Source organism: Colobus angolensis, unplaced genomic scaffold (assembly GCF_000951035.1).
Source record: "Colobus angolensis palliatus isolate OR3802 unplaced genomic scaffold, Cang.pa_1.0 Scaffold301, whole genome shotgun sequence".
NCBI lineage: Eukaryota > Metazoa > Chordata > Mammalia > Primates > Cercopithecidae > Colobus > Colobus angolensis.
In genome coordinates this window covers 3,577,117-3,593,332 of record NW_012116278.1, presented here as the reverse complement: position 1 = coordinate 3,593,332, position 16,216 = coordinate 3,577,117, and the positions used below count along the sequence as shown (strand labels likewise).

General features: G+C 51.3%; 1 protein-coding gene across 1 annotated transcript in view; it reads right to left on the bottom strand.

Annotated features, from left to right (window-relative positions):
- Positions 1 to 453: 453 nt before the first annotated feature.
- The window catches only part of AKNA (AT-hook transcription factor), a 61,520-nt gene continuing 45,757 nt past the window's right edge, over positions 454 to 16,216 (bottom strand). Inside the window, exons 15-22 of the mRNA XM_011950090.1 lie at positions 15,089 to 15,251; positions 11,991 to 12,167; positions 10,939 to 11,054; positions 10,133 to 10,279; positions 8,040 to 8,135; positions 6,361 to 6,477; positions 5,886 to 6,078; positions 454 to 1,657 (exon numbers count right to left, since the gene is read on the bottom strand). Of these exons, the coding sequence (XP_011805480.1) occupies positions 1,405 to 1,657; positions 5,886 to 6,078; positions 6,361 to 6,477; positions 8,040 to 8,135; positions 10,133 to 10,279; positions 10,939 to 11,054; positions 11,991 to 12,167; positions 15,089 to 15,251 (1,262 nt within the window). The 3' untranslated portion in view covers positions 454 to 1,404. The remainder of the gene's footprint in view (positions 1,658 to 5,885; positions 6,079 to 6,360; positions 6,478 to 8,039; positions 8,136 to 10,132; positions 10,280 to 10,938; positions 11,055 to 11,990; positions 12,168 to 15,088; positions 15,252 to 16,216) is intronic.

Below are 16,216 nucleotides of genomic sequence, written 5' to 3'. Positions count from 1 at the left end.
TGAGGCAAGAGAATCGCTTGAACCCGGGAGGCAGAGGTTGCAGTGAGCTGAGATTTCGCCACTGCACTCCAGCCTGGGCAACCGGAGTGAAACTCCATCTCAAAAAAACAAAAAACAGAAAGAAAGAAAGAAAGAAAGAGAGAAAGGAGCACTGGAGTGTTCAGGTGCATGTTCTTGTAGACAGCAACTTCCTGTGTGCCTCATTTACATCTCCGGCCTCAGTCAAAAGGGACTTGGTTAGGTAGCCCCACGTCAAAGCCCTCTGCAGCTGAAAGATTTGTGGTTCTGAGATAGGCAAAGGGGGAAAACTGGAGAAACAGAAGCCACCAGAGGGAGGCAGGCAGAGCACCCAACAGGTCCCCTGGGACAGGGCTTGTCTGGGCTTCAAATCTTCTACCCTATAAACTTGACTTTAGAAGGCAAAAGTTTAATGACACACAGCAGAGACACGGATGGCTTTGGGTATATTTTTTTTTTTTTGTCTTTTCTTTTTTTAAGATCAATATTCATTCTTCATTTGCCCTCGTAACGAAAATAGATTTTTAAATGCCTCAAATATACAAACATCATTGATGCATACACATTCCAGAAATGCAGAGGTATGCGCTGCCACAGGGTGGGGGTGCGGGAGGCGGCCTGGCCTCGTGGCCACAGACCGAGCCCCAGCCTGGGCCTGGCAGGTAGCTGGCCACTGATAAATGCCACTGGGATCCTAGGAGAAGCTGGGGACCATGTGTGAGGTACTGAAGGGGACGGCGGTGGATGGCATTCTGGGCACTTTGTAGCTTGTCTCCACCCCAGCAGGTCTGTGGGAAAGGCCTCTGCTGCCATAGAGAAGCTGGACACATGTCACCCTGGGGCCCTGACATCCTAAAACGCCCCACTGACTGCCAGTCACTAGGAGAAAGGTCTCTGGCTTTGCTCTTCCCAGAGATGCTTGCCCCAGAGTGACTGGTCACAGGTTGGGGACAGGTTTGCTCCAGAAACCGTAGGCCTTTCCGTTCTTGTCTGGCCCCCTAAGGAGGAACCAAGATCAGGAAAACTCCCCAGTTTAAAAAAATATCTGTCCATCTGTATACAAAATACCTGTTATTAGGGGGAGGTGGACACACGCAGGACCAGGAGAGACGGCCCGAGGCTCCTCCTGGGCCGAAGGAGGCCTCGCTCACAGCACCTCTGTGAGGGGACTGGTGCTCCTGGGAAGTCACTTCTCTTGGTGACCGAACTGACACCCCCTCCACTTGGAAAGCACAGGGACTGAGCAGGTGGGGCCCGCGCTGGAGGGAGACCCTCCTGGTGAGGAACCATGCGGGCTTTCTGGGCCTCAGCAGCTCCAGCCCACTCCTGGCCTGGCAGGCCACCTGCTCACCCGCCCACTCATCTGTCTCTGGGCCCCCAGTGAAGTCAGAAGAGGCAGGAGCCCCGCAGGCTGTGAGCCTGGCGCAGGTCGGCCGACAGGGAGCTTCTCATCTGCCTGGTGGTGGAGCGGACGCTCTCAGCAGCCTGCACAGCCCGGCTCAGAGCCTTGTTGAGCTCCTCTAGGTCACCCAGGTCGAGCTGGATGGAGTGCCGGTGTCTCCGGGCTGGTGGGGGAGAGGCTGTGGGGGGCCACTCGGCGGCTGGTTGGGCTGAGGTAGGTCCTGCGGGCGCATAGTACCTGAGGAGAGAAGTGGGTGGGCTCGTTACACACAGGGAGGGCTGGGGACAAGCCAAGGAGCACCGTGTGTGGGGTTAACCCCCTCCTAAATCCCAGCTGGGCCACTGGCTCCGACTCTCTGGGTCTCAATTTCTTTACCTCTAAAATGGGAGTAATGAGCACATATCCAGGGATTTCTTAGAAAGATGAAGGAAGATAACAACACTGGGTCTGAGTGTCTGACCCAGAACAGGTGTTCAAGGACAGGAAGTTCAATCTACCTGTTCATGTGATTTATTGCCCATCTAGTACATGCCAGCCAGTGTGCCAGGCTCTGGGGTTACAGTGGGACAAGAAAACATGGACTCCTGCAACTTTCTTGGAGCCGGATCTTGGGAAGGCCAGAATCACCCCCAGGCCTGACAGCAAAATCCCCTCATTGGAGAGTATCTGGGGGTTCCATTTGCCAAGCATGGGGTGCTGGATAAAGGCAATAATTAATAACAATAATAACAATAGGGATTCTGCAGGAGTGGGAGGGTCTGGCCCCACGTCCTGGGAAGTGGGTAGAAGGGCATCCTTCCTAGCCCAGTCCTACAGGAATGCGAGGTGCTGTTTAAAAGTGCTGCGGGAATGGGCTGAGAAGCCCATTGAGATGAAGCACGGATTTCCCTAAGAGGTGACAATGGCATCCATCAGGGCCACTAAGTTTAGGGTTCAAGGAAACCAGCAGTGGGCAAGAGGGGGGTGTGGCCTCAGCACTGTTGAATAAAGGGTATGTGTGGTAGAGGAGGGAGATAAAGCAGCATGGACCTAAATCAGGAATAAGTTTAGGAGGATGTAGCAGAGTCATTCATTGGCATCTTGTTTGGCACACTGTAAACTCTGGCTTTTTTCCTGAGCCCCCACTTTCTAACTTGTGTTATTATACACTGTGTAAAAACAGATGATCCAAACAGACATTTCTCCAAAGGAGATATTCAAGTGGACAATACGTACATGAAAAGATGCACATCCTTAGCCATCAGGAAATGCAAAGTGAAACCACTGCGCACCCCCTAAGCTAGCTAACATCAAAAAGGACAGATAGCAACAAGTGTTGACAAGGATGTGGAGAAACTGGAACCCTCAGCACTGCTGGTGGGAATGCAAATGGTGGGGCCACTGTGGAAAACAGTCTGGCAGTTCCTCCAACAGTTAAACCCAGTGCCTAGCCCAGGGCTGGCATCTTCATCTTTGGTACCCATGTACCAGTTGGTGCCTTTATCTTTATTTTACAGATGAGCAAAGTGGAGCTCAGAGAAGCTAAGTGATTCAGGAGGCAGTAGAATGCGTGCGCTGGCCTTAGCAGCTCAGGCCCTGGAGCCCTGCCCCAAATCCCAGTCATTCTGTTGTGCTAGCCATGGGACTCTGGACAAGCTAAGTTACTTTGCAAGGCCTCTGTTTTCCCACCGAAAACGACCAGAGTTAGCAACCTCTCAGCTTACAGCTGATGGAAAATTCAGGTAAAAAGCCTGGCACTGCCTGGCTCCGGTAAGCGCTCCATAAACGTGAGCTCCTAAGACCCAGGGCCAGACAGATGGAAGGGGCAGCCACGGGTTCACACCTAGGCCTGACTCTCCTCACGTATCTAATGTGTGCTAACTGGCAAGCAGCAGATGCTGATAAAATAATCTGAACTGAATGAAAGGGCTTCTTGGATCCCATAAACAGCAGCCTGCCCTCCCTCCTCTAGGGACTGTCTGGTGTAAGTAACTACAGAGGCTCCTCAAACTACGATGGGGTTATGCCCCTATAAACCCGCTGTAACGTCGAAAAATCATAAACCGAACCATTGTAAAAGTAGGACTGCCTGGGCTGGGTTTTCATACACCCCACCTCCTGTTAATTTGATGACCAACTTGGCCTGAAAGTTACCCAAAACTCTCCCTAGGGCCAACGCTGAAAAAGTCCCTCTGGGCTGCAAAGCCTCAGCTGCAGGGGCTATGGGGCGGCTGCCCAGCAGGGGGCAGCACAGGCTCACTCCACTTTCCAAACTACACTGGTCTCAACCACCGGGCCGTTCAGTCCTGCTGACTAGCAGCTGGAGAAACGTCAGGGTGTCACCAGCGCAAATTCTAGCAGCATTAGAAGCACCATCGTTACTGGCCAACTTCTATGTACTATGGGCTCTCCATGCATTACTTCATTCAATCCTCTTCATAACAACCCATTTTGCAGAGAAGGAAACTGAGGCATAGGTATAACCCACCCATCCTGACTTGGAAACAGCAACCTGGTGAGTTCTGCCCACAGGCCTGAGCCTGGAAGAATGTGGAACGGGGCCTCAGGAGAAGTAAAGACTCCATGGCTAACGTGGGGTCACCAAATTCTGGCAAAACCTTTCCCGACTAATGAGTTGAAACACTAGCAGGCGCTTTCCCCGTGTCTGCTGGAGGTCTGAGCATGCAGCATTGGTTCCCATCTTTGCTGGAGCGGAAGATTCCTTAATGACTTGCTCAGACTCAGCTGAGCGGGCAGCAAGAAAGCAAATTTACAGACCGGGCGCCGTGGCTCACACTTGTAATGCCAGTGCTTTGGGAGGCCAAGGCGGGCGGATCACCTGAGGCCAGGAGGTCAAGACCAGCCTGGCCAACATGGTGAAAACCAGTCTCTACCAAAAATACCAAAAAAATTAGCCGGGTGTAGTGGCGCACTCCTGTCAACTCCCAGCTACTTGAGAGGGGGAGGCATGAGAATAGCTTGAATCTTGGAGGTGGGGGTTGCACTGAGCCAAGATGGCGCCACTGCACTCCAGCCTGGTTGACAAAGCCAGACCCTTTTTGTATGTCTCAGAAAAATACATACAAAGAGCACATTTATAGGCCTGGTCCCCGAACAGAGGACCAGGGCTGGACAGTGCCTTGCGCCCCTGCTCCACTGAGCACCAGCCCTCACAGCGACTCAGGCACTCACTGCCCACACACCCAGGCTTCTGGCAACACAGCCACTGAAGATATCCCGTCCCAATCGACTCATTTCACAGCAGGGGAAGCAGGCAGAGAAGTAGCTGCTGACAGCTGAGACAAGACAGGTTTCCTACTTCTGGAGACTGGGCTTTTGTGCCCTGCACACTCCTATTATGTTGAACTCACTTTTACTCCTTTTTCTTCCTACTAGTGACAACACTGAGTAATAGCAACATTTTCTGTGATGGCGAAGCTACTGTTTGCTCAGCAGTGAGCACGTGCCCACACGGCACCATAAACTCCACATACATGTCATTGGGTTCCTGCCATGTGCCACACTTAATCCTCATGCACAGGATTAAGTATCTGGTTGAGACTCTTCCCCCATTTAACAGATGGGGAAGTTGAGGCTCTGAGAGGAAGTTAGTTTGCCAAGGCCACAGTGCTACTAGGGGGCAGATGGGACTCCACCGTAGCTCTGGCCAACTCCAAACCCAAGCCACTTCTGTCTCAGCTGCCCTGCCTCTCCTGGCTTGACTGATGTTATATCCAGAATCTGTGCAAAAAGTCCTCCAATATACCCGATCAGGACTCCTCAAAGAAGTCCAGGTCATCAAAAACAAGGAACATGTGAGAAACTGTCAGGATGTCAGCTGAGGGGAGCCTAAGGAGGCATGACAATCGCACACCGTGTGCGATTCAGGAATAGAGAAAGGACTTTGGAGGAAAATGGCCTGAAGAAACTATGGACCTCAGTTACCAATAATGTGTGGATATGGCTTCACTGATGTGGCCACTGTGCCAGATTAATGTAAGATATTAATAATAGGGGAAACTGTGTGTGTGGGAGTGAGGAGGATCGTGGGAATCTCTCTCGACTATCTGCTCTATTTCCCTATAAATCTAAAACTGTCCTAAAAAATAAAGTCTATTCTTTTAAGAACCCCAGTGCTCGTCACTTACTTGCTGAGAAAACCCATAAGGAAAATGGAAGATGGTTAGGATTCTCAGTCTCCACAAAGTTATAAGCTCCCAGAGGGCAGGGCCCTCTTGCTAGCCCCCTTCACTGCTGGGTCCCAGGGCTGAGCACTCTCCTTGGTACATGGGTTTGTTGAGTGACTATATGAGTGTTGGCTTTGCTGAGTGACTACATGAGTGCTGGGCTCCTACTGCATGTTATCCACGCAGGGATAAAACACAGGAGGAGTACACTGCATCTCAGCTGCCCCACACAGGTCTGAATGCTAACATATTCAGTGATCTATACAGAGGCTGGGAAAGTTAGAATGAAAGGATCTTACATAGCGGCAGGTGGATAAGGCATGACGGGAACTGAGGAGATGTAGGCAAAGGCCGGAGGGGCTGGTGCTGGGGGCGCTGTCGCCAGATACCACAGTCCGGGGGACGGGCGTGGCGACGACCCCGTCTGCTTGCTCCTCTGCTTGGGGCTGGGAGTTGAAGGTGCTTTTCTCCTCTTGGTGGCCTTCTCTGCCCCTATCAGGGAGGGAACAGCACAGAGACAGAGTCTGACCACTTGGGCAGATCCAGCCAAGGATGGAGGGTCCACCCAGCCCCTCCCCTATGAGAGCTGGACAGGCCCTACCCTGTAAGACTCCATGCTGGGGAGGTCTCTCTTTGGGAAACAAATCCTCTGCCCCAGTTGCTCTGTCCCAGACTGGGAGAACAGCTGTCCCAGTTAAACTCATGCAGGTCTAATAACCCTGGTCAAGGAGAACTGAGGGCCTGGCTAAGAGAAGAAACAGTGTTTATCCCTACCAGAGGTGGCTGAGCCTGGACCATCTGCCTCTGGGGGAGAACCAACTCGACCACACAGGGGACACTGAAGGGTATCAGCGGGAGGCGGTCCCAGTGGGTCCCCTGTGGCAGCACCACCTAGAAGAGGAGGAAGAGATGTCAGGGGAGGCTTACGTCTAAATCATCAGATCGGGAGCCCCTACACAGGCCTTCTGCATCACTGAGCTCTCCTCGGGACCCACTGCAGAGGGGACAAGCTGCCTCCGTCTGGGTGATGACACTGACAACAACCATGACAGTGAGAGCAAGCATTTAATGAGCCAGGCCCTCTGCTAAGAGCCTTCCTGCATTATTTTATCAAACCCCACAAGCCACTGGGCTAGCCACTGTCCTCACTCCCCTACTTTACAGATGGGGAAATTAAGGCTCCAAGACGTCAAGTAATTTGCCAAGGCCTCAGAGCTGGGAAGCAGTGGTCCTTGGATCGTAAGCCCGGGCTCTCCCAAATGCAGCACACCCCCCACCCCCCACCCACAGTGAAACAGACCCATTCTCCACCAGAGAGTGACCCAGAACAGTCCCCTGGGGAATCAGGGGGGTCAGTAGAGGCAAAAGGGAGCAGGCGGAGGGTGGGCGCCATTGTTCTCTTCCCACTCAGATCCCCAATGCCACACCTGGGTGAGTTCCAGGGCTGGTGTGTTTCTCTTTCAGGCCTTGGCTCAACCACCACTCCCTCTGGGAAGCCCTCCCACCCACCTAGGCAGAGTCAGGCAGCCCCCAGCCCCACTCGTGCTTCCTTACCCCAGCTCTGGTCACTCTGCTTTGTCATATGTTCCTTGGGGACAGGGCCCAGGGCCCCATAAGGGTAAGTGATGAATGAATGAATGCATGAACGGAGAGGCCTGTCAGGACTCTAACACTAGCATAGGCAGAGCGTAGCAGTGAAGAGGTGGGACTCTGGAGTCACAAAGACCTGGGTTCAAATCCTGTTTCTACCACTTGTAAGCTGTGTGCCCTTGGGCAAGTTACTTAATCTCTCTGCGCCTTGGTGTCCTTGCCTATAAAATGGATGTAATAGTACTGCAGTACTTAGTTCATAGAACTGCGAGGATTAATGTATGTAAAACCCTTAACATGACACCCTCTATACAGAGGGACTTAATAAATAGCAGCTCGTTATCATCAGTTATTATCATCACAATTGCTTGAAAAGTCCTAGAGACCATCTCTTCCAATCCTTTGATTATAGATGTGGTGATTGAGGCACAGAGAAGTCAAGGAACTGGCCTAAGGTCACACAGCAAGTAAGTGGCAGAACCGGGACTAGAACCCATTGCCTGGATTTTCGGACCGCTGCTCTGCCACTCCTCCCTGTGGGTTTGGAGGAAAGTATGAGGGGTGAAGGGAGGATGGAGATGAGAATAAGATATAATCACTGATGCCAGGTCCCCTGCTGCCTGGAGCCCACCTATCAGGACCCTTTGGGAACTTCTTAAATCAAGGAGGGTGGCTTCAGGCAGCAGCACCTGGAGCAACAGATGTGATGGTAGAACACCCAGAAAAATCCTCTTCGCTGGTCTGTCCCTATAACCCACTGCTAAGTTCAGGGCAGGCCAGATCTTGAGGAGTACACACTCCCCTGACGGCAAGACGCTGCAGCCACGGCTGCCTGGGCCAGTTTTCCAGGTACCATTCCTTACCCGCATCCTGGGTCCTAATGGGCCGGCAGTGGGGACAGGAGACTGTGCCATTGCCTTTTGGTACCGCCTTAGGGGACTGAACATGGTATTCGTGGCCTGGGGAAAGAAACCAGAAGTGTCAGTATCAGCCCTCTGGATGGATGCAAAATTGAGGAGGATTCTAGAATAACGATCTCCTCTTCCTCCAGATGGTTTTAATAGTCTCTGTCTCTCTCTCATGTGTGCACACGTTAAGTGTGCACATACACGTGTAAAACATGTACATATATAAGTATGACACACATACACACATATACGTCACCGTACATTTTTGTGTCTGTTTATTGTAAGCTTTTTCCAGACTCCTACTCTGTTTCATCTCAGATCCTAGAATCAGCTGACATCCAGTAGCAACCAACATACCCAGGCTAAGTCAGGATTTGAAAGCAGGCCAGGAAGAAATGAAAAGCAAAGCAACAATAAGAAATGAACAAGTGATGCTATTCCCTACACCCTGACTTGCTGGTTTGGATCTGAATGGCTCAGGCACCGAGTCAGCGGCATTTTCTCCCCATGATCTGAGTGGCTGTAACATGGGGATAAACATAGTGCCCATTTCACAGGCTTGTTGGGAGGACTGAATGGGGCCATATCCGTGTCGTGCTCCGCCCAGTGCCTGGCAGATGTAAAGCATTTGATGTTATTAGAAAGCTGGACGGACTGTGGCTTCCTCACTCATCCCTGAGTTTCTTCTGGGTGACACCTGAAGCCACTGTGGAGAGGTCTCATCATCTCATTTCCCTCGTGTGTTGTTCTGGCTTTGTGTATGTGGCACTGAAGGTAATTGTTCTTATTTTCCCAATGCAACAGATAGGAATCTGAGGGTCAGAGAGGCTCAGAGTCATTTTCTGTGAGACTGACTTCACAGTCTTTGATCTAGACTTCTATACTCTCTTCCTCTCATTGTGTTGGAAGCATTTCTCCAGGTTGAGCTCACTTTTAAGGGTTGAGATTACTTTTAAAGGCTGCACAAAACCTCATCCAATGATGTCATCTCTTTCCTCTTGCTAGGAAGTCCACAGAGAGATTGGGCAGTGAGCTTGGAGGTGCTCCTGCTACTCTCACTTCTAACTCCCTGGGCTCTGTCGACTCCCTCATTACGCTCCATGGAGCAGACATGTGCCTCTGGCCTCTTGCCTTGTCCCCAGAATCTGAGGTCAGCAGCCCTCCCTCCTACACAAAGTGTCTGTGAGAGACACTGCCTTTACTATAATTACCTACTGGTTATCATCTTCTCTGCTACACAGTCAGATTCATGAAGGTGAGAACCATATCCATATATATATATATATATTTCAGATGGAGTCTCGCCGTCACCCGGGCTGGAGTGCAGTGGCACAATCTCAGCTCACTGCAACCTCTACCTCCTGGGTTCAAGCGATTCTTGTGCCTCAGCCTCCCAAATAGCTGGGATTACAGGCACGTGCCACCACACCCAGCTAATTTTTTTGTATTTTTAGTAGAAACGGGGTTTCGTCACATTGGCCAGGCTGGTCTTGAACTACTGATCTCAGATGATCCTCCCACCTCGGCCTCCCAAAGTGCTAGGATTAGAGGCGTGAGCCACCATGCCCGATCCATATTTTTTTGTTAATGTTAAGCACTTGAAATGCTACCACGTGTCATCTCAAGTCTTTACTCTGTGCCAGGTCCTACTTCCTGAGACACAGGGGCCCTGTGGAAATGAGAACCTGAAGGAAGCCAGGTGCAAATGGCACATCCAATTCAGTGTCCACCCTATACGCTCAGAGCCGGAAAAGGGCAGGTGATCAGAACCTCTAGGATTGACCAGCTGAACAGGCTTCCCAGAACCCAGCATGGGCCCTGGCAAAGGGGAGATATCAGAAAGTATTTGCTGAATGAATGGATGAATGAATGAATGAACAAGTGCACCAAGATTCATGGAGGCAATGCTCCCTGGTTTTCATCTCACGGAACAAATAGAAAATGATATGTGAATGGCCCACTGGGTATATGGAAAAGGCTTCTCGTAACAGAGGAGACCCCCCTGATGCCAGGGGCTACACCTATCCCGGCCCTCCCTCCTGACCTACCTGTGTATTGGCCCCGGAAGGTGACCCTGTCTGGCCATCCAGCACTGGCCATCCCTCTCTTTCCATCCCGAGCTGCCTGTGGACTGTCCTTGGTGGTCTTGGTCTTCTCAGAGAACAGTGGTGGGGAGGGCAGCTCAGATTCTGAACCTGAGGTGGAAAAAGTGGGCCATCAGAGGGGGCAAGGGGTGGGGTCACACAGCTCAAGGAGTGGGTATACCATGAGTTCAGGCTCTGGGGCAGATGCCTGGGTTTTAATCCCCAACCTCCCCCTTAGGAGTAACAGCTGGCATTTCCAGAACCCTGCTCCCGTGTCAAGCGCTAGTCTAGACGCTGTGTGTGTGCCGTGTTGGGCATCTTCACAGCAATCCCACGAGGTGGACACTGTTATAACTACATGGTGAGCTGTCGTTTTAACTGCTCAGAGCAGGTAAACAACTCGGCCAAGGACAAGTGGAGGGGAGCTCGGTTGATCCCGGCTACTGACTCCAGAGCCCTGATCCTTTAGCACGTCCCCTGCGCTCACTGGGCTTCAGCACCCTTATCTGTGAAATGTGGATAATATGACCATCTTGCAGTGGAGGTTAAGCAAGATGGCAGCTACAAAGTCCTTACAGACACCCTACACACAGTAGGTGTGCAGGACATTAGAAGTGCACTGTGCTGCATAGCACTGTAATATCCTAAAACAGATGCACAAAAACCCTTCTCCAAGTTTCCCTGAATGCTGTTGCTGTGGTCCCTGACCACTGAGCCAATATACTCAGACTTCAGCCTCTGGAAATCAGCCTTGGCAGGTGGTCACTTACTCAGGGACAGTCGGGGCACCTCCCGAGGTACTGAGGAAGACCGGGCTCGCTGCCTTCCCGCAGGGACAATCTGCTCTTCACCTCTAGGCTCACCAGGCAATCTCTCTGTGGATTTACTAGCAAAAGGAAAGAGAGACGATGTCATTGGATGCGGTTTTGTGCGGCCTTTAAAGGTGATTTGTGAGAAGCTCAACCCGGAGAAATGCTTCTAACACGATGGAAGGAAGATAGTAAAGAAGTCAAAGCCAGACTCTGAAGTCAGTTTCACAGAAAATGGCTCTGAGCCTCTCTGACTCTCAGTTTCCTCATCTGTCAAGTGGGGATAATAAGAGCAATTACCTCAGAGGGTTATAAAAAGATAAATGAGAAAATGTTCAGATAAAACCCTTCATCAAGTAGCCTCCCATAGAAACACTCAAAATAAGCCAGCTGATTTTATGTCATTGTCATAAATGAATCAATACCGAATTAGTGGGTAGGCATCCTGGCAATGTTCTAACTCTTCAATTGGGTGGTGGGTCCAGGGATATTCATTGTATTACTCTTTATTATTATTATTATTATTTTGAGACAGAGTCTCTCTCTGTTGCCCAGGCTGCAGTGAGGTGGCACAATCTCAGCTCACTGCAACCTCCACCTCCCGGGTTCAAGTAATTCTCCTACCTCAGCCTCCTGAATAGCTGGGATTACGGGCACGCACCACCAGGCCCGGCTAATTTTTGTATTTTTAGTAGAGATGGGGTTTCACCATGTTGGTCAGGCTGGTCTCGAACTCCTGAACTTGTAATCTGCCCGCCTCGACCTCCCAAAGTGCTGGGATTACAGGTGTGAGCCACCGCACCCGGCCTATTCTTTATTATTAACATAAATGTTTATATTCTTTTGTGCATCAAATACTGCACAGTGAACAAATTCTACAGTGAATGAATGAATGAGTGAGAGAGGGATGTGGCAGTGCCTGAGTCCATATGTCTGAGGAGAGCCAGAGGCCAGCCAAGACTATCCTCTGTAGCTGCCACCAGGACAGAGGTGAGAGTTTTGAGGTCACCCACCTGCCATAATGGGAGCCCCAGGTGGCTGGGGAGTCCGCTGGTCGGCCGCGGGTCCGGGCGGGGCGGTCAAAGACAGACGCTGGGCATGTTGGGCTGCCCTGGGGTGGCCGGTGCAGGCTGTCCTCCAGCCGCAGACGGAGCCGGGACACCTCTTCTTGCAGTTCACGGATGGCCTGGCTGGGGTTGAAGTGGAGACAGAAACAAAGAACAGAGGCATGAGGAACAGAGCTGCAGCCACCCCAGAATATGCCAGGATGTGGCAGCCTTTGTCCCTTCCCAGCAGGCACACGGTCTAGCTTTGCTGTCAAATGATTCTAGAGCTTTCCTGTGCAACACTTTTCTTGCTACACAACTTGACACCTTTCTGAGTTCATGTCCCTGTGCATTCAGTGAACAAAACAGAACCTTTCTTTGAAGTTTCCCCTTCCTAACACACAGAGTCTGAGTAGCTGCTCAAAACACCAGTGACAAATTCTCGAGATGGAGATGAGGATGCAGCATAGAGAGGGCCTTAGCTACAGTTCTGCCATAAAATACCAACCTTCACTCTGTCCAGGCCCAGCTCCTCTCCCTACCACCGTGCAAGCCCATCTCTCCAGACCTGGCAGAAGATGCTTGTCCACCGTCTCCCCATACAAACATCACGCTGCCAGCAGACCAGAAGGAAGCGGGCTTCCTGTCTTATAACCCCTGAGGCCCTGCACCTCGTGGGCACTCAGGAACCAGTATTGCAGTGGATCTGGGCTTTGAGACAGAGCAGAATAAAGCGGTCTGTGTGCAGAGCGGACAGGGAGACTCCTTGATGCTTCCTAGCACCACCTGAACCAAGAGGGCTGACTGAGGCAGCTGGAAGCTGTCTGCAAGGCTGAAGTAAATCCTGGTGAAACCCCCAATGTAGTCCAACCTCCAGCCGCCAGCATTGAGAGAGTAAATCCTGTTTGCGTTTCTCTCCAATCAGTCCCTGCATCTCCAGGGTCTCGTTCTGCGGGCATTGCTGGCACTGCAGCAGACAATTCCACCCAGACACCCCTCCCCACAAGACCCCCCTCAACCACAGAGCAGCGTTAGAGCCTGGGCTCAGCAAGGCCACCGTCCAGGCTGATGCAGCCTCAACATCTATTCCTTGGTCTGACTTCTGGGGTGGGAATTCCCATCAGGGCCATTCTTGCCTGGCGGCCCCTGGACTTGTGGGTGAGTGTCTCCTGGTGCCGCCTCCAGCAGACATGAGCGCTCAGACGAGTGTGTCAGAAGCAGTGGAGGCCTCTTCCTGGCTGTGCCCCAGCGCTGAGTGTGTGTGTCTGAGGGCAGCGGGTTCCCTTGGTAATCCCCAGGGAGACACTTGCTGGTGTTTCTGAGGCAAAGCCATGAGGGCAAGGGTGGGCGGTGGCTACTGGAGAGTGACATCTCCCCGCCCCCGGTTAACTCCTGAAAGGGAGAGCTCTGGCTCCCAGTCAGAAGGCACTAAATAAAGACTTACAAGGCCAGGGGCGTGAGTCAACCACTTGGGTATCTCAGTCTCCCTGATGTAACTCTTTAGTTTCTTACTGGCACTTAACATTCATCTTTCTCTGCAAAGTTACTCCCCTGTCTCTGCACATGGCATCAGCATCCACCTGACTGGCCAGACAGAAATCTGAGTCACTCCAGACCCTCTCCTTCCCTGAACACCCCTGAAGTTAATCAGTTACCAAGTCTCATGGGCCCAACTTTCAAAATACCTTTCCAAATGAATCCCTTCTTCCCCTCTGTAGGGGCCCTCCCTAAGAACCCAGGCCCCATCATCTCTCTCCTGGATAAGGCAGCCTTCTCAGCAGTCTCTTGGCCTCTGTTCTCACCCTGCTGGTGGCCAGAACTCTAAAACATAAACCTGCCTATGCTACGTCCCTGCTTGAAATCCCCTTCCCTGTTCTCTCAGCCTTTGTGCACTCACGGAATATGCAGTGAACGTCTCCCCTTATCCACAGCCTTCAGGCCCTGTAGAATCTCCCATAGGTCTCTCCTACCTACCCCTCTCTTCCTTTACTACTCAACACCCCACCCCCTCACACTAGAGGATCTGGCCGACTGTTTAGCAACTCCAAGGTGATGGGCACTCTCTCACCTCTAGGCCTTTGCACATGCCATTCCCTCCGCTGAAAATACTCTTCTACCTCTCTTCCTTCTGATTCTGCTGAGATACCACTTCCTCCAGGAAGCCCTCCCTGAAGCCTCTAACTGGACTAGATGCTTCTTCCCTATGCTCCAACAGTCCTTTTGTCCTCTGCCATCACCGTACTTATCACAATGGGGGGCATCACTGCCTGTTTCTTTGTATGTTCATCCTACAAGATGGTAAGCCTTATGAGGCCTAGGATAGAGTCTAGTCCACTATTGTATTCCCAAGGCCTGGCATACCCTACAGAAACAAGCCTCTAATTCCTCCACTGATGTCGGGAGCCTGCAGAGGTAGACTTACTAAACTCCGACAAGGAATCCAAACGCCAGCAGCTGGACACAACTTTACATGTAGGCAACATGACAGCCTCATTACTGAGCCAAAGAAGCCTTGGCTGGGCCACCGCCGAGCAGTCTCCCCAGCGCATCCTGGGACAGACACCTCCTCCAGCAAGGGCATGTGAGTGATCATTGGCCAAAAGCAACTAAGGGGAGATGTGAGAGAACTGACCAAGTGATTTTACCATTTCTGCTCAGCCAAGGAAGTGGAACTTTCTTAGTAGAAAAAATGCATACTAACCAAAAACAAGAAAAGAAAAACTCAGAAGGCAGTAGCTTCTGGGTCCATACAATCAATGGGCAAATTGCAGAAAAGATACCCCTGGAAAGGACAGGCTTGTCTTGGAAGGGAGATGATGGGCAGAGAGGGGAGAAGTTTCAGCACCAGAAAGGTGAATCTTTAGGTCATTTTCCACTGGCTAGAGAAGTGTCCTCGATGTCTAGATCAATGAGGTCCCATAGAAACGCTGGGAACTGGGAGGCTGGTCCCACCACCACCATCTGTGTGAGCTGGACAGGTCTCTACCTCCACCCTCTAACACATCGCATCATGCTCCCATCTGTATGATGAGCTTGAATCCCCAGGATCCAAGTGTCTAACTTACTCTCGCCCTGCCCTGGTGAGCAGGAAGTTGGGGATGGTCTCTGTTGGTCCACGGGGCAGAGCGGCAGCGGCAGTGGCGGGGGTTGGGGGTGGGCTGATTGTCTTGCTGGGAAGGAGCTGTTCAGAAATCCGTTTGTGCCCTTCAAACTCTGAGCCAGGAACCGCTAGGGAGGCAGAGAGAGAACCCAAAGTGAGTTTAAGCAGAGAGAACTTCCAAGTTCACACCTGTGCAGGTGGAATGATGGGGGAAGCGAAGAGACGGTGCCCAGTTCAAGGTCACAAAGGAAGTACCTGATGAGGCCAGTGACCCACATTGACCTCCAAACCAGAAGATCTAGATTTTGCTGGGAGTGTGGGGTGCTGAGCTGGTCCTGCCCCGCTGTTTCTAACCAGAGACCCTCCTCCCACCCACCATGACACCATCCAAGTCTTCAGGAATTTCCCCTGCAAAGAATTAACCGCTTCTTCACTTGGTTCACCCAAGACTTGATCACCTTCTCACCGTGTTGTTGTGGAGCTGGCTTCAGAGCCTCTGAAATTAGTCACCTCTTTCCATGTATGCACGTTTCTGGGGAGAGCATTAATAACTTCTAACGAATCTCCCAAAGGGATGGGTGGCCAAAGGTTAAAAACCACTAATCCAGCCCCTGCATTAAAAGCAATGAACTGGCCAGACATGGTGGCTCATGCCTGTAATCCCAGCAATCTGGGAGGCTGAGATGGGAGGATTGCTTGAGCCCAGAAGTTCGAGTCTAGCCTAGGTAATACAGAAAGACCCCATTTTTGCAAAACAATTATATATACATAAAAAAAATTAGCTGGATGTGGAGGTATGCCCCCTTGGACCCAGCTACTTGGGAAGCTGAAGCAGGAGGATCGCTTGAGCCGGGGAGGTCAAGGCTGCAGTGGGCCATGATAGTGCCACTGCTCTGCAGCCTGGGTGACAAAGCAACACCCTGTCTCAAAAACAATCAATCAATCAATAAAATAAAAGCAATGAAACCCTTGGAATACTACTCAGCAATATATAAAGGAGCTACTAATACACAGAATAATCTAGATAAATCTCCAGAGAATTATGCTGAGTAAAAAGCCAATCCCAAAAGGTTACATAGTATATGATTCTATT